This window comes from Salvelinus fontinalis, chromosome 30 (assembly GCF_029448725.1).
Source record: "Salvelinus fontinalis isolate EN_2023a chromosome 30, ASM2944872v1, whole genome shotgun sequence".
Taxonomy (NCBI): Eukaryota; Metazoa; Chordata; class Actinopteri; order Salmoniformes; family Salmonidae; genus Salvelinus; species Salvelinus fontinalis.
The window spans coordinates 9,030,666-9,048,963 of record NC_074694.1 but is presented as its reverse complement, the minus strand read 5'-3'; the positions used below and the strand labels follow the sequence as shown (position 1 = coordinate 9,048,963).

General features: G+C 43.3%; 1 protein-coding gene and 1 pseudogene across 1 annotated transcript; one reads left to right on the top strand and one right to left on the bottom strand.

Annotated features, from left to right (window-relative positions):
• Positions 1–198: 198 nt before the first annotated feature.
• Positions 199–4,257, top strand: mgme1 (mitochondrial genome maintenance exonuclease 1). The gene is made up of 4 exons (XM_055889651.1): positions 199–965; positions 1,109–1,349; positions 2,501–2,633; positions 3,604–4,257. The coding sequence occupies exons 1-4, from the start codon at positions 434–436 to the stop codon at positions 3,736–3,738; spliced, it is 1,041 nt and encodes a 346-aa protein (XP_055745626.1). The 5' UTR covers positions 199–433; the 3' UTR covers positions 3,739–4,257.
• A 5,254-nt stretch (positions 4,258–9,511) lies between these two features.
• Positions 9,512–16,793, bottom strand: LOC129828446 (glycine N-acyltransferase-like; annotated as a pseudogene).
• Between the last annotated feature and the right edge of the window lie 1,505 nt (positions 16,794–18,298).

The window sequence follows — 18,298 nt, the reverse complement described above, 5'->3', positions numbered from 1 at the left end:
ATGTGCACTTTTCAAACAAGCTTATTTTTGGGGGGGCTGCTTCCAGCTACAATACCAACGTTAACTTTGGTTCCATGTCATAAAAACACGGACCAGTTTCAAAGACACACCTTCAAAGGAATTACTGGACTTGTAGTTTTCATATTCTGTCCCACACAGGATTTACGTGAGAAAAAATACAAGCCCCGGCAACCTCTCGCTCTCCGGTCAAAAAGTTGTAACAAACATGGCGCGACTTTTGGGAGAGGTGACTACTATCATCTAACTTAATTCGTTATTTTCTGTCTTCATTAATTATTTAATGTAACCAAAACATAACCTAGGCGTTGCTGTCTTGAGTCACTTTAAATACCTAGCCGTAAACGCAGAGATAGAGCACACAGTGAAAGTTGTAGGATATATTTATTTAACTAGCTAACGTTAGCTAGCTAGAATGCGTTTACATCAGCTGTTGAGATGTGCCCAGCGTGTTGAGGAGTCATCTAGGGTTGTCAGTGGACTCTTCTCCCATTGTACCCGGACCTCCGTGAATACTTTCTCCACCTCCAATGTCTCTCCAGCTCGCAAGAAAAGCAGCCCATACAGTTCGGTGGACAGCGGACGCTACTCCTCACTCTTCAAGTCAGTTGTGTCCCACAGAGTCAGTGCTCAAACTCCCGACATCCTAGAGGAGCAAGATGCTCAAATCTACGGACCTGTGATAAAATCCCCAACACCATCCAAAGTGCCTAAAATCCTCCACCCGTTGCTCAACCAAGACAGGGTATTTGAATTTGGCGAAACTGAGCTTGGAGGGGCTCCAGCCAGAATTATCCTACGGAGGGGTCAGGACAGGGGCTCAGTGCCCAGTGTGACCCGTATCCTACAAGAGACTATGTCCCCGGAGCAACAGTTTTACCTGGAGAGATGGAGGAGGAAGATGATAGCTCAACTGGGAGAGGATGGCTTTAAGGAATACAGTCAGAGTAAGCAGGCAGAACCCTCTGATTCTAAAGTTTTTTTTAAGGCTCTAAAATATGAATGTTCTGCAAATGAGGATATGATACACACACACACACACACACAAACACACACAGTCATTCAAATGACCCAAATGTTTCTATGTTAGATCTCTTCAGGCAAGGGAAGCTTTTCCATACGGCCGTGGAGAGTGTTCTCCCGTTGACAACAAAGGAGGTACCGGGGGAAGATCCTGAGGAGGCACCAGAGGTACCATCGTCGGTAGAGGGATACATGGAAAGTGTACGCCATGTACTGGAGGACGTTAGGGGAGTGAGAGCCATCGAGAGCCGTGTACAGCATGAAAAACTAGGCTATCTGGGGATTGTGGACTGTGTGGCTCTCTACAGGTAAGGATGGTGATGATGGCCACGTTCCAGGCTAACTACATTGCAGACCACTAATAGATGTCTCTCTCAACAACTTGATAGGTGTTCAACATGTCAGCTAACCACATCACATGATGTAGTAATCTGATGTAATTCATTGTCTGCAATGTAGTCGACTCAATCTCTACCTGACCAGTCAGTTTATTTGGCCAAATCACACTTTTATTCATTCTCTCCACTTGTGTGATTTTATTTATTTGATTTAACTAGGCAAGTCAGTTAAGAACATTTTCTTATTTAAAATGACGGTCTTGAAGAAAGGCCTACTGTGGAGATGGGGGGCTTGCATTACAAATTAAAATATAGGACAAAACACACATCACGACAAGGTAGACCACAACACTACATAAAGAGAGACCTAGGACAACAACATAGCATGGCAGCAACACATGACAACACAGCATGGCAGCAACACCACATGACAACAACATGGCAGCAGCACAACATGGAAGCCGCACAAAACATGGTACAAACATTATTTGGCACAGACAACAGCCCAAAGGCAATAATGTAGAGCCAACTATACATAATGCGATGCAGCCACAACTGTCAGTAAAAGTGTCCATGATTGAGTTTTTGAATGAAGAGATTGAGATTAAACGGTCCAGTTTGAGTGTTTGTTGCAGCTCGTTCCAGTCGCTAGCTGCAGCGAACTTAAAAGAGGAGCGACCCAGGAATGTGTGTGCTTTGGGGACATTTAACAGAATGTGACTGGCAGAACAGGTGTTGTATGTGGAGGATGAGGGCTGCAGTAGGTATCTTAGATAGGGGGGAGTGAGGCCATAGAGGGTTTTATAAATAAGCATCAACCAGTGGGTGTATACAGAGATGACCAGTTTACAGAGTATAGAGTGCAGTGATGTGTCCTATAAGGAGCATTAGTGGCAAATCTGATGGCGGAATGATAAAGAACATCTAGCTGCTCGAGAGCACCCTTACCTGCCGATCTATAAATTATGTCTCCGTAATCTACTATGGGTAGCCAGATAAAGCCTAGTCCTGGACTATAAAACGTGCATGCTCAATGGAGAATCTAAATGGGAAGGGCCCTGGACTAGTTTTACATCTGTTTCTGGGAAACTGTCTCCTAAAGCTCAGCCTTCCTTCCTCAGGGGTGTGCTGTGTGTGATCGATTGGAAGACATCGGAGAGGTCTAAACCTTTCCTCAGCAACACCTACGACAACCCTCTACAGGTGGCAGCCTACGTTGGGGCCTTAAACAACGACGTGAACTACAACTACCAGGTAGGTATGATTTGAGCGAGACCCCCAGTGATGTAGTGGTAAAAAAAAATAGGTGGGTAAACGTTGACCGCAGTTCGTGGTGAGTTACAGTAACGCTCCCAGGAACTTTCAATGTATTTTTCAGCAGAAGATGGGTAATCGCTCACGGAAAATACAAAAGCTGCATAAATGTCCTTTACCCGTGTTTACCCTCCACTACACTACCACTGGAGATGGTATTACTATACTCTCTCAGCCTGTTCTAATTCGCTTTCTACCATTCCTCCTTGGCCCTAACCCTGCAATGTTTGCAGTTCTGGGTAGTTATAATTGCAAGCTTTGAAGGTTCTGGGTAGGTATAATTGCAAGCTTTGAAGGTTCTGGGTAGGTATAATTGCAAGTTTTGAAGGTTCTGGGTAGGTATAAGCAGTGTAGTGAAGGAGCTTCTAGTTCTTTAGGTTCTGGGTAGGTATAAGCAGTGTAGTGAAGGAGCTTCTAGTTCTTTAGGTTCTGGGTAGTTATAAGCAGTGTAGTGAAGGAGCTTCTAGTTCTTTAGGTTCTGGGTAGTTATAAGCAGTGTAGTGAAGGAGCTTCTAGTTCTTTAGGTTCTGGGTAGTTATAAGCAGTGTAGTGAAGGAGCTTCTAGTTCTTTAGGTTCTGGGTAGTTATAAGCAGTGTAGTGAAGGAGCTTCTAGTTCTTTAGGTTCTGGGTAGTTATAAGCAGTGTAGTGAAGGAGCTTCTAGTTCTTTAGGTTCTGGGTAGGTATAAGCAGTATAGTGAAAGAACTTCCAGTATTGCTGCCACCTTACAGATTTGCAAACGTCCAAGAGTTAGGGCCAAGGGGGAGGGGCAGGGAGCAAATTGGGACTGGCTGACTCCCTGTCTCCGACCATGAAACATGACCATATCTCTTTCCTACATGCTAAACTATGTGCTTGATTTCCTACATGGCTTACCCCCCCCCCCCCCCCCCCCCCCTTGTCCCTGCAGGTTGAGAATGGACTGATCGTGGTGGCCTATAAAGATGGTTCCCCAGCCCATCCTCATACACTGAGCTCAGAGCAGGTGCTACAGTACTGGGAGAGATGGCTGGTACGACTGGAGGAGTACACCGAGAGGAGGTGAAGGAATGGTGTCTTTGCTGCTTGATGTATCAGATGGACCTAGAAGTACTCTCACCCCCAGAAACAGAAAGTGCTTGGCTTTTCTGACACTCAGTCACATTTGACTGGTGACTTGGACAAACAAGTGTCACAGTCTGCTCAGAAACAGACAATTTAGCATGTTTTTCTCTGACCTGTGACTGTCTTTTTGCGTCATTGCCCGATTTTTTTAGCTTGACAAGTTTGAAAATAGTTCTTATTTTAGTGTAGAGTTGTGTTTACCTCAAGGTTGTATTCAAGCTAGAAAATGCATCGCTGACCCTTACACTGTGTTGAGAATGTTAAATTGTTGTACAGTACAACATTTTGTCTCGTCTAAACCTTTTGAGTTGTTTTGCTTTTAAAGTATAAAACATCACTTCTGAGGAAATCAAACCACTAGGTGGCAGCATCAGCCTGTGAAGTTCAGCAATCAACAAAGGTGAAACGAGACATAGTTTCTATTTTTAGTTTTATACAATAAAATGATTCAAAAGAAAAAGCACCCTCCATTTCAGTTATTGAATTAACATTTACCAATCAGATCTCTAAACACAACACTGATAAAAATGTTATAGCTAAGAATACATTTGAATGTTTTCCTTTGTGGTGTTCTACTGTAAACGACACAGCTTACACTAAAAATGAGCATGGACGAGCACAACTTAATATTTGCTAGTGTAAAAGACATTTGAATCATGTGCATTGATAAGATGCATATAAAAGCATAATATTTAATGACTGTTCAAAGTAATATTGGGTCAAAGTTCATCCTCTTGCAATGATATATACAGTTTTTATTTTATTTCACCTTTATTTAACCAGGTAGGCTAGTTCAGAACAAGTTCTCATTTACAACTGCGACCTGGCCAAGATTAAGCATAGCAGTGTGAACAGACAACAACACAGAGTTACACATGGAATAAAGAATAAACAAGCCAATAACACAGTAGAAAAAAATTAAGTCTATATACAGTGTGTGCAAAAGGCTTGAGGAGGTAGGCAATAAATAGGCCATAGTAGTGAAGAATTACAATTTAGCAGATTAACACTGGAGTAATAAATGAGCAGACGATGTGTAAGTAGAGATACTGGTGTGAAAAAGAGCAGAAAAGTAAATAAAAACACTATGGGGATGAGATAGGTAGATTGGATGGGCTATTTACAGATGGACTATGTACAGCTGCAGCGATTGGTTAGCTGATGTTTAAAGTTGGTGAAGGAAATATAAGTCTTCAGCGATTTTTGCAATTCGTTCGAGTCACTGGCAGCAGATAATTGGAAAGAAAGGCGGCCAAATGAGGTGTTGGCTTTGGGGATGATCAGTGAGATATACAGTGGGGCAAAAAAGTATTTAGTCAGCCACCAATTGTGCAAGTTCTCCCACTTAAAAAGATGAGAGAGGCCTGTAATTTTCATCATAGGTACACTTCAACTATGACAGACAAAATGAGGGGACAAAAATCCAGAAAATCACATTGTAGGATTTTTAATGAATTTATTTGCAAATTATGGTGGAACATAAGTATTTGGTCACCTACAAACAAGCAAGATTTCTGGCTCTCACAGACCTGTAACTTCTTCTTTAAGAGGCTCCTCTGTCCTCCACTCGTTACCTGTATTAATGGCACCTGTTTGAACTTGTTATCAGTATAAAAGACACCTGTCCACAACCTCAAACAGTCACACTCCAAACTCCACTATGGCCAAGACCAAAGAGCTGTCAAAGGACACCAGAAACAAAATTGTAGACCTGCACCAGGCTGGGAAGTCTGAATCTGCAATAGGTAAGCAGCTTGGTTTGAAGAAATCAACTGTGGGAGCAATTATTAGGAAATGGAAGACATACAAGACCACTGATAATCTCCCTCGATCTGGGGCTCCACGCAAGATCTCACCCCGTGGAATCAAAATGATCACAAGAACGTTGAGCAAAAATCCCAGAACCACACGGGGGGACCTAGTGAATGACCTGCAGAGAGCTGGGACCAAAGTAACAAAGCCTACCATCAGTAACACACTACGCCACCAGGAACTCAAATCCTGCAGTGCCAGACGTGTCCCCCTGCTTAAGCCAGTACATGTCCAGGCCCGTCTGAAGTTTGCTAGAGAGCATTTGGATGATCCAGAAGAAGATTGGGAGAATGTCATATGGTCAGATGAAAGCAAAATATAACTTTTTGGTAAAAACTCAACTCGTCGTGTTTGGAGGACAAAGAATGCTGAGTTGCATCCAAAGAACACCATACCTACCGTGAAGCATGGGGGTGGAAACATCATGCTTTGGGGCTGTTTCTCTGCAAAGGGACCAGGACGACTGATCCGTGTAAAGGAAAGAATGAATGGGGCCATGTATCGTGAGATTTTGAGTGAAAACCTCCTTCCATCAGCAAGGGCATTGAAGATGAAACGTGGCTGGGTCTTTCAGCATGACAATGATCCCAAACACACCGCCCGGGCAACGAAGGAGTGGCTTTGTAAGAAGCATTTCAAGGTCCTGGAGTGGCCTAGCCAGTCTCCAGATCTCAACCCCATAGAAAATCTTTGGAGGGAGTTGAAAGTCCGTGTTGCCCAGCAACAGCCCCAAAACAACACTGGTCTAGACGAGATCTGCATGGAGGAATGGGCCAAAATACCAGCAACAGTGTGTGAAAACCTTGTGAAGACTTACAGAAAATGTTTGACCTCTGTCATTGCCAACAAAGGGTATATAACAAAGTATTGAGAAACTTTTGTTATTGACCAAATACTTATTTTCCACCATAATTTGCAAATAAATTCATTAAAAATCCTACAATGTGATTTTCTAGATTTTTTTTCTTCTCATTTTGTCTGTCATAGTTGAAGTGTACCTATTATGAGAATTACAGGCCTCTCTCATCTTTTTAAGTGGGAGAACTTGCACAGCTGGTGGCTGACTAAATACTTTTTTGCCCCACTATACCTGCTGGAACGTGTGCTACGGGTGGGTGTTGTTATCGTGACCAGTGAGCTGAGATAAGGCGGAGCTTTACCTAGCATAGACTTATAGATGACCTGGAGCCAGTGGGTCTGGCGAATAATATGTAGCGAGGGCCAGCCGACTAGAGCATACAGGTCGCAGTTGTGGGTGATATAAGGTGATTTGTTAACAAAACGGATGGTACTGTGATAACTCAGCAAACTGGATGCAGTCTGTGTATTGGAAGCTATTTTCTAGATGACATCGCCGAAGTCGAGGATCGGTAGGATAGTCAGTTTTACTAGGGTAAGTAGTGAAGGAGGCTTTGTTGTGAAATAGAAAGCTGATTTTGGATTGGAGATGTTTAATATGAGTCTGGTAGGAGAGTTTACAGTCTAGCCAGACACCTAGGTATTTATAGCTGTCCACATATTCTAGGTCGGAACCGTCCAGGGTGGTGATGCTAGTCGGACGGGCTGGTGCGGGCAGCGAACGGTTGAAAAGCATGCATTTGGTTTTACTTGTATTTAAGAGCAGTCGGAGGCCACGGAAGGAGTGTTGTATGGCATTGAAGCTCGTTTGGAGGTTAGTTAGCACAGTGTCCAAGGAAGGGCCAGAAGTATACAGAATGGTGTCGTCTGCGTAGAGGTGGATCAGGGAATCGCCCGCAGCAAGAGCGACATCATTGATATATACAGAGAAAAGAGTCGGCCCGAGAATTGAACCCTGTGCTACGCCCATAGAGACTGCCAGAAGTCCGGACAACATGCCCTCCGATTTGACACACTGCACTCTGTCTGCAAAGTAGTTGGTGAACCAGGCGAGGCAGTCATTAGGGAACCCAGGCTGTTGAGTCTGCCGATAAGAATGTGGTGATTGACAGAGTCTAAAGCCTTGGCCAGGTCGATGAAGACGGCTGTACAGTAATGTCTCTTCTCGATGGCGGTTATGATATCGTTTTGTAACTTGAGCGTGGCTGAGGTGCACCTGTGACCGGGTGAACGTGTGCTACGGGTGGGTGTTGTTATCGTGAGCTGAGATAAGATTTAGTTGAAGTCGGAAGTTTACATATACCTTAGCCAAATACATTTAAACTCAGTTTCACAATTTCTGACATTTAATCCTTGTAAAAATTCCGTCTTAGGTCAGTTAGGATAACCACTTCATTTTAAGAATGTGAAATGTCAGAGTAATAGTAGAGAGAATGATTTATTTCAGCTTTTATTATTTTCATCACATTCCCAGTGGGTCAGAAGTTTACATGCACTCAATTAGTATTTGGTAGCATTGCCTTTAAATTGTTTAACTTGGGTCAAACTTTTCGGGTAGCCTTCCACAAGCTTCCCACAATAAGTTGGGTGAATTTTGGCCCATTCCTCCTGACAAAGCTGGTGTAGCTGAGTCAGGTTTGTAGGCCAACTTGCTCACACAGGCTTTTTCAGTTCTGCCCACAAATGTTCTATGGGATTGAGGTCAGGGCTTTGTGATGGTCACTCCAATACCTTGACTTTGTTGTCCTTAAGCCATTTTGCCACAACTTTGGAAGTATGCTTGGGGTCATTGTCCATTTGGAAGACCCTTTTGCAACCAAGCTTTAACTTCCTGACTGATGTCTTGAGATGTTGCTTCAATATATCAACACAATTTTCCTCCCTCATGATGCCATCTATTATGTGAAGTGCACCAGTCCCTCCTGCAGCAAAGCACCCCCACAACATGATGCTGCCACCCCCGTGCTTCACGGTTGGGATGGTGTTCTTCAGCTTGCAAGCGTCCCCTTTTTCCTCCAAACATAATGATGGTCATTATGACCAACAGTTCTATTTTTGTTTCATCAGACCAGAGAACATTTCTCCAAAAAGTACAATCTTTGTCCCCATGTGCAGTTGCAAACCGTAGTCTGGCTTTTTTTATGGAGGTTTAGGAGCGGTGGCTTCTTCCTTGCTGAGCGGCCTTTCAGGTTATGTTGATATAGGACTTGTTTTACTGTGGATATAGATACTTTTGTACCTGTTTCCTCCAGCATCTTCACAAGGCCCTTTGCTGTTGTGCTAGAATTGATTTGCACTTTTCGCACCATAGTACTTTCATCTCTAGGAGACAGAACGCGTCTCCTTCCTGAGCGGTATGACGGATGCGTGGTCCCATGGTGTTTATACTTGGGTACTTTTGTTTGTACAGATGAACGTGGTACCTACAGGCGTTTGGAAATTGCTCCCAAGGATGAACCAGACTTGTGGAGGTCTACAATTTATTTATGAGGTCTTGGATGATTTCTTTTGATTTTCCCATGATGTCAAGCAAAGATGCACTGAGTTTAAAGGTAGGCCTTGAAATACATCCACAGGTACACCTCCAATTGACTCAAATGATGTAAATTAGCCTAACAGAAGCTTCTAAAGCCATGACATCATTTTCTGGAATTTTCCAAGCTGTTTAAAGGCACAGTTAACTTTGTGTATGTAAACTTTTGACCCACTGGAATTGTGATACAGGAAATTATAAGTGAAATATTCTGTAAACAATTGTTGAAAAAAGGACTTGTGTCATGCACAAAGTAGATGTCCTAACTGACTTGCCAAAACTATAGTTTGTTAACAGGAAAATGTGCGGAGTGGTTAAAAAACTAGTTTTAATGACTAACTTCCGACTTCAACTATATATATGATCTTTCCATACACTTGCTTTTTATGTGGATCGAGTAGCTTTTATTGTCAACATTGATCTCTATGCAAGACCTTAGTTGCAAACTGTTAAAGGGGAACCATGCAGCCCTGTATTGAGGGTCTTTAATAAAGGCTAGAACTAGCTAACACTAATAATGGAACTGGTACCATGCAGCCCTGTATTGAGGGTCCTCAGTAAAGCCCAGGCTGGTGAAGAGACTGTAGGACAGTGTGTTCTCCTCTATGAAGCAGTACACTGAGTAGCCCTGAGCATAGAGCCTCCTGGACATGCTGCTGACCAGGGCTTTGGCCAGCCCCTGTCCTCTGTGCTCCGGCAGGGTGTACAGGATACCTGGGACAGGGTACGAACCATAGTTTTGGTAATTATTTTCAGAGGGGAACATGTCATATGTATAAAAGCACCCCTTGGTTCTGTTCAGGTGAGAGTTGTGTAGATGGTACATACCCATGACACTGGAGGGCTAGGTCAGAACCCTGGCTATGGGCTGCTGGCTGTCTGGATCCAGCACACAGCAGGATGGGTAGTTCTGGATCCTGTTCATCCCGACACTGTGCTCCGCGTTCCCGACCTTCCGGGTTTTGTTGACTAGATCACTGTGAGATTCATCCGGGGAGGATATCCTTTATTCAATTTCACTGTGGAATCGCCCATAGTCTAACCAGCTGGCTAAACCTTGTAATAATCATGGGTGAGTTACCAATACATGAAGGGCACGTGCCCAGGGGTCCTGACCTCCAGGGGGCTCCCATTGATCTTGTTAGTCACTTACTCAGATATCATATGAACATGGCATAAGTCATGGCATAATATGTAGAATTGCAGGAAATTTGCTTTAAAACTGAAAAAAAAATAACTCCACTACAAAATTGAGTAACTAAGAATAGAAAATGTAGCACCCTGTGTTTGTGGCTAAGTCCATCGCACCTGGAAGGTGGGATGAATCATGGAGCGTCATCATGTGACACATAGCCACTTTCATTCTCTGGCACCTTTCTCTCAGAATCCATCACCATATCCTCATTACTGGTGCCTGGAATAGGAGACGGCTGTACTGTTGGCAGACTACAGCTTTCATGTCATGTTGCAGAGTGTTTAGAGTAAACTGTTCCTTGCAAAACGTTGTGCTATGATGTGGGACTGATGAAAACACCCCAGATCCCAGCGGTCTATAGACAACCTGAACCCAGGGTCTGTATCTATCACCCAGATCCCAGCGGTCTAGAGACCACCAGACACCAGGGTCTGTATCTATCACCCCAGATCCCAGGGTCTAGAGACCACCAGACACCAGGGTCTGTATCTATCACCCCAGATCCCAGGGTCTAGAGACCACCAGACACCAGGGTCTGTATCTATCACCCCAGATCCCAGTGGTCTATAGACAACCTGACACCAGGGTCTGTATCTATCACCCCAGATCCCAGCGGTCTATAGACAACCTGAACCCAGGGTCTGTATCTATCACCCCAGATCCCAGGGTCTAGAGACCACCAGACACCAGGGTCTGTATCTATCACCCCAGATCCCAGTGGTCTATAGACAACCTGACACCAGGGTCTGTATCTATCACCCCAGATCCCAGCGGTCTATAGACAACCTGAACCCAGGGTCTGTATCTATCACCCCAGATCCCAGCGGTCTAGAGACCACCAGACACCAGGGTCTGTATCTATCACCCCAGATCCCAGGGTCTAGAGACCACCAGACACCAGGGTCTGTATCTATCACCCCAGATCCCAGTGGTCTATAGACAACCTGAACCCAGGGTCTGTATCTATCACCCCAGATCCCAGCGGTCTATAGACAACCTGAACCCAGGGTCTGTATCTATCACCCCAGATCCCAGTGGTCTAAAGACCACCAGACACCAGGGTCCTTATATATAAAGCACCTTACAATAGGCGTGCTGATCTAGGATCAGGTTCTACCTGTTCATAATAATCTGATTATCATGCACAACCTTGATGCATACGCCAGGTCTTACATTACTTGTACAATAGGCCTTTTTCTTACTTCAATGGGACTTCCTGGATAAAGCAATAAGTTAAATAAATTGAAAATAATTGGGAGCTCACTATCCCACTGTGCGGCAGCAGGGCAAGACTGAGTTTAGGGGGTAGTGCTAGTCCAGGCTGTCGGTGAGTTCCTCCGCTATGTTAGTCCACTCTTAGAAAAAGCATACTTATCTGTTCTGAGAGTGTAAAGGAACTCGCACTAGCGACCTGGACCATAGCGTGCATTTTAATATGTCTTGTTCTAGTTTCATGTAGTTGCCTGCTCACATTATGGTTTGTAGAGAATGACATTAAAACCCCTTCATGTGAGGTAGACTGATTTAAATATTTCATGAATCAAATGTTATGAAAAAAAGTTACAAAAATTGTAAAGGTAAAATACCTATCACATGACACATTTAGTAATGACTGCATTTGCTTTCCAAGCTACGTTTTAACTGCGATTGTATTTTGACATTTTCGAAAGGCAAACTGACAGCTGCAACCAAATATAGACATATAATTCATAGATGGTAGTTCTCATTCAAGTCAAGACTGTCAGACATTTTGTGTCTTTATCTGTCGTGGCCTAGTACAGTCTTTTTTACTAGCTAGGTCCATCTACTTTAAGTGCTGCCTGTCTTCCCAGTGGCCTGCTAACCTGCGGACTACCCATCAGTCCCTTGACTTTTTGATGTCTGTCTTTGATTCATTTCTTTCCAACTCTCTTTCCGCTCCTTGCCTCTTTTGACCTCACCCTTTCCCAATCCCTTCCCACTCACAAGGCAGGCAAGTCGCTTGCCTCTCATCTTTACTGGAGGCTGTTTGCCTAATAATCTCACTGCCTAATAATAGTCTCTGATCACAGCTTTGTTTCCTTTCCTGTGTCTCTTTCCTCCAACTCAACCACTCAGCCCCTACCCAGATGGTCATGTTGTTTCCTTCTCTGTCTCTTTCCTCCAACTCAACCACTCAGCCCCTACCCAGATGGTCATGCGCCATCATCGCTCTCTCCCTCCCACTACTCTCTCCTCTTCTATCCTGTCATCTCCCTTCTGCTAAATCCTGATTCTGCCTCTTTAACCCTACTCTCCTCCCTTTCCACATCCTATGACTCGCACTGTCCTCTTTCCTCTCGGTCGTCCCCTCCTGCTCTGTGGCTGAGCTGCCTCTAACCCTAGGAAACTATTTTCCACCTTCTCCTCCCTCCTTAATCCACCACCTCCTCCCCCTCCATCCTCCCTCTCTGCGGATGACTTTCAACCACAGGCTAGGGTGGGGGGGTTATAAATTGTGGTATTTTTGTTCAGTGGAGAAACCATTGAGGACAGGGAAGAATGACCTTCTATTTTCCAGCATAACTATGATTTGTTTTCTTTGAATAAAGATATTTTTCACCCCCTGATTTGCTTTGGGGTCTGTGTTATTGAAGAATAACATCCAATGTTAACAGTATCTTAAATAGTCCTCCTTCTCACCTCAACCCCCCTTCTCACCTCAACTCACCTTAACTTGCACTTTCCCTTTCTAGCTCTGACTCTGATGGCTACTTTGAGGGAAAATTGTATTTCTATGCCTGTGATATGTGGTTGTCCCACCGAGCTATCTTAAGATGAATGCACTAACTGTAAGTCGCTCTGGCGTCTGCTAAATGACAAACGTAAATTGCTAGCGTACCCATGAGTTTAACCAAAGATTATGGATATACTGACAAGATACATGTCTCTCCGCCCTTCAAATGGGAGTTGTTGTCCACAAAGCGACACGTAGAGCTGTCTAGCTCTCGCCTATAATTTCTTTGGGTTGGTGGATACATTTCATTATTGTAATCATTTTTAAAATATTCCATAAGGGTTGATCTCAACCGCCTGTATTCCATGGAGATAGACGCTATGCTACTAGCCTCATGCCATGAATATGCATAGCCATCTCGAGACAGCTCTGATATAAAGTGGGTGTTTTTTTCTCAAAGTTGCCGGGATGTCACGTGTCCTACTTATATCAGTACACTCAAAACAACTTAAGCATTGTGAAACTTTGAAAGATAACTATTCTTTCATTTTAATTTCTGCACAAACAATTATGTGCCACTGACTCGCCCATGGATTGATGTTTCAGCATTGTCTCAATGCTGGGGCGGCAGGTAGCCTAGTGGTTAGAGCATTGGATTAGTAACCCGAAAGGTTAGAAGATCGAAATCCCCGAACCGACAAGGTAAAAATCTGTCATTCTGCTCCTAAACAAGGCAGTTAACCCACTGTTCCTAGGCCGTCATTGAAAATAAGAATTTGTTCTTAACTGACTTGCCTAGTTAACCACTGTGAAGAAGCTTGCCATTTGGAGACAGTCAACAGCACAACAAATTGAGTGATTTGGTTACTTTGTATGACCATATTAACCTACTCTGTCGTGCAATAGGCCTAATCCTGCTGTGTCTCATTTCAGCCTGTGCGTGGGTGCTAGTTATGTTCACCATTGTTTTGCTCACAAATGAAGATTCTGAACTCGGATGAACTGCCGGTTGCTGAAAGAATTATGCTGTCACATTTACAGAAAAGTTTAAAAGTATGCTTGGCTGTAAGCCTAATATTCCATATTTTTGCTGTGCCTTTGCAGCCTACATGTCACGCCCTGACCTTAGAGATCCTTTTTATGTCTCTATTTTGGTTTGGTCAGGGCGTGAGTTGGGGTGGGCATTCTACGTTTTGTGTTTTACGTTTTCTATTTCTGTGTGTTTTGGCCGAGTGTGGTTCTCAACCAGAGGCTATCATTGTCTATCATTGTCTCTGATTGAGAACCATACTGAGGTTTCCTTTTCCCACATGTGTTTTGTGGGTAGTTGTTTTCTGTTTTTTTTTTGTGTGTCTGCACCAGACAGAACTGTTTCGGTTTCATTCGGTCTCTTTGTTGTTTTTGTTATTCAGTGTTCAGTTTTATTAATAAATCATGAACACTTACCACGCTGCGCTTTGGTCCACTTCTTCATGCAACGGTGACCGTTACACTAAAGGCACAAAGTGGGCTATCAGCGATTCAACCAGGAATTGTCTTTTGGCATTGTGCTGGGAGAGGACAGTTCTTGGTTGAACCGAAGGTGGTCGCCTCTGTCTTTCGTCTGTTTTCCGATATGGTCATGTGGGAACATTAACGCTATGAATGTGTGTAGTAATTTAACCTTAAAAAAAAAATTAATAATCTGGCTGATATGAACCTTATGTTTCAAATACAGTACTGTAAGTGATGGGTGTTAATGTTTACAGCAAACGTCGGGGCTCTTAACAAAAGTGCCCGTCAGAAGATCCTATCGTTAAGCAGTTACACGGAACCCAAACCGGCTGCGCGCGTGCGCCATCGTGCTCTATCGTGCATACATTTATTTTGTCCCCGTACACCAAACACGATCACGACACGCAGGTTAAAATATCAAAACAAACTGAACCAATGACATTAATTTGGGGACAGGTTGAAAAGCATTAAACATGTAAGGCAATTTAGCTAGTTAGCTTGCACTTGCTAGCTAATTTGTCCTATTTAGCTTGCTTGCTGTTGCTAGCTAATTTGTCCTGGGATATAAACATTGAGTTGTTATTTTACCTGAAATGCACAAGATCCTCTACTCCGACAATTAATCCACACACAAAACGGCCAATCGAATCGTTTCTAGTCATCTCTCCTCCTTCCAGGCTTTTTCATCTTTGAACTTATATGGTGATTGGCATCTAAACTTTCATAGTATTACCACGACAACCAGACAACCGGCAAAACAGTTAGTCTTTCAATCACCCACGTGGGTATAACCAATGAGGAGATGGGAGAGGCAGGACTTTCAGCGCGATCTGCGTCAGAAATAGAAAAGAGTTCTATTTTGGCTCTTGGCATCGCAGACGCTCACTGGCGCGCGAGCAGTGTGGGTGCAATAATTGAATAACATGGATTTCTAAATTTATTTTGCGACGCGCACGCGACGTGTCCGGTCTGGTCAACATGTTAGCATCTATGAGGGGTAGAAGTGGGCTAACTTTCCAGTGCCTAACTATACAACCTTATGAATCATACTTTGTTTTCACTGTGCTGTAGGTGTCTGGATTCCTGCGTAGTATCAACAGAAGTAAACCAAGCACGTTGGAAATAGTTGTCGACAGCTGGTCTGATTTTAAGGTTATTTCTTTGCAGACCAGATACAAAGGTAAGATTCATGGTGTCATAAGGTACACGAGTTTGGCATATGTCACATTTTGTAATTGTCTAGATTCTGTCATATCAAGTTTGTCATATCACTTCAATAAAAAGCCCTTTATGAATACATTTAGTCTTCATTATTAGAACAAACGGGACAGAGTTCATGAAAAAAATATATCTTTCTTCTGCATGGATGAAGAGAACTTGAAAATAACGGTGACTGAAGAAAATGCAGTTGACTGGAGCACATCATTTCCTCATCGGGGGAAAGAGTAACTAACTTGTCAATGCATTTCATTTAGGCAGTGCAGTTATTTTTTTGTGACATCACCATGCAGTAAATTAGTTAATAGACCAACAGGAAAGTTCCAAACCACTCTGCCAGTAACAGCTAATCTTCCGTTTTCCCCTCCCAACTCAGACCACTCCGCCATTCCTAACAAAATTCTTGCTTGACAAATTGTTCTCAGAATCTATTTTGTTTCTATTTTACCATTTTAATTGAAAACCATCACTGTAAAGTACTTAATTGTTACCCAGAAATGACTTCGACACTGAGATAAAAACAGCTGCGTTGGATGACAATGCTAGAATTCAATGACAGGTTCAACCAATGATTGAATTCTAACAGTGAGGAGGCAACAGCAACTCTTGACTTTCCTTGTCTTAGAGTAATCCTTTATATTAGTGTGAGGGATAAACAGGTGCCAAATACTTACAATACCGGTCAAAGAGCAACAAACTGAAGCAATAAGCTCGTTCATAAGAAAACACGAAAGCATGCCAACCTTATTACCCGCCTCTGTCAGACAAACAAAATGACAGGTGCTTAAATAGAAAATATCCATGAGAATCAGTTTCACATCAGGATACTCAGTTAACATTAAACTGCGCAAATTTTAATCCACACACATTATCAATCAATCAATCAAGTTTATTTTATATAGCCCTTCGTGCATCAGCTAATATCTCGAAGTGCTGTACAGAAACTCAGCCTAAAACAACAAACAGCAAGCAATGCAGGTGTAGAAGCACGTTATCCTTAGCACACATTCAATCAAAGTGCTAATCCATGTTTTGAGCATTATAAACTGGGTGGTTCGAGCCCAGAATGCTGATTGGCTGAGAGCCGTGGTATACTACGGGTATGACAAACCATTTAAGTTAGTAGCTAGTTTATAATAGCAATAAGGCACCTCGGGGCTTCCAGTAGAGCACAGAGCTGATCAGTCGCATCTTTTTAGCTCCGCTACAAATTTGAAATAAATCCTGAAATAAGTTCACCCTTAAGCTTAATGTACCAGGAAAGGCAGTAATAGTTTATTAGCTTCCAAAACCCACAATGCCGACAAAGAAGAGTCACACCAAAAAGGCAGACTGAACGAGTGAAAGTTTAGAGTCTGAGGACGAAGGGGCCGTGCAAGCTTCATGTGCTAGTGGTGGAAGCAAGACTGAGGAGATAAACATGTGCAGTGCCGTTACCTCCGAAGATAAAGGCCATCAAAGACATTAATGATATCAAATTCTAAAATATACTGTCTGCTGTGGACAACGTTAAAAACAAAGTCAAAGAATGTGCTGGGCAAATCTCTCAGGCTGAGGTACGCATCTCTTGAACTGAAGACAACATTATAGCCCTGCAGGCAACGATCACCGCTCTTGAGGAAAAAGTTGAATCGCTTACCTCTAAACTAGTTGATTTGGAGGGCGGCCGGCAGGAGATTGAACTTGAGACTAGTACATCTCCGCGAAGGTGCTGAGGGGAGCGATGCTTGCTCATTCCTAGAGAGGTGGCTTCCTGAGGCTCTGGAGATGGTGCCACTCTCCTTTGATCATTGAGAGAGCTCATCGGATTTCTGGCCCCACGATCCGACCCCAACGCACCCCGATGGCTCTGATAATGAAGTTCTTAAACTATAAAGATAAGATGCGTATGGTGAATGCAGCCAGGGCGAAAGGGAGAGTACTCTACGAGAATCGGCAAGTTATGTTCTTCCCAGATCTCTCCATAGAAGTCCAAAAGCAGCAAAAACTCTTCGACAGTGTCAAGCAGCGGCTACGGGCTAAGGCTATCCGGTATGGAAACATCTTTCCAGCAGGCTTAAGGGTCTCCCACGGCGATCGATCCTACATTTGTGAAACACCAGCTGGGGCGGTGCAGTTTCTTGAGAAGCTAGGCCGGCAGAGGTGTGGAAGCGGAGCAACGCTGAAGAAGAGGCAATAGCAACGTAAAGTTAAACTTTGACCAATTTCTTTTGACATTTTTCAAACTGTTGCTTTCGGTTTCATCTACAAAGAGTTATTTAAATTTGAGCCAGTTCACCGTGTTATAATGTATCTAGTAACATAGTAGCACTGTCTATTGAACTATAATAACAGGGCCGTTTAAAAGTAAGCCTTATTATAATTGAATGTACCATGAAACTTTTCTTTTATGCATTGGAACATCCTGGTGCGGGTTTGTTTTATTTAGGCCTATATGAGGCTAGATCACGGTGGTCTCATATTCTGGCTCACTCCTGGTATTTAGTTTGTTTTTTTGTTAAATGGTGAACACAATATGGTGCAATGACAAGTGGAGGGGCAGAAGGTGTAGTGATCTTCTTCTGTTGGCACTCAAAAAGGTCCCAGATACATCACAAATGGTCCATTTGTTCGATAATGTCCTTCTTTATATCAATAAAAACTTGGTTTAGCTGGCGCGCTTCAGTCAATTATCCATCCAGTTTCCCTCCTACAAA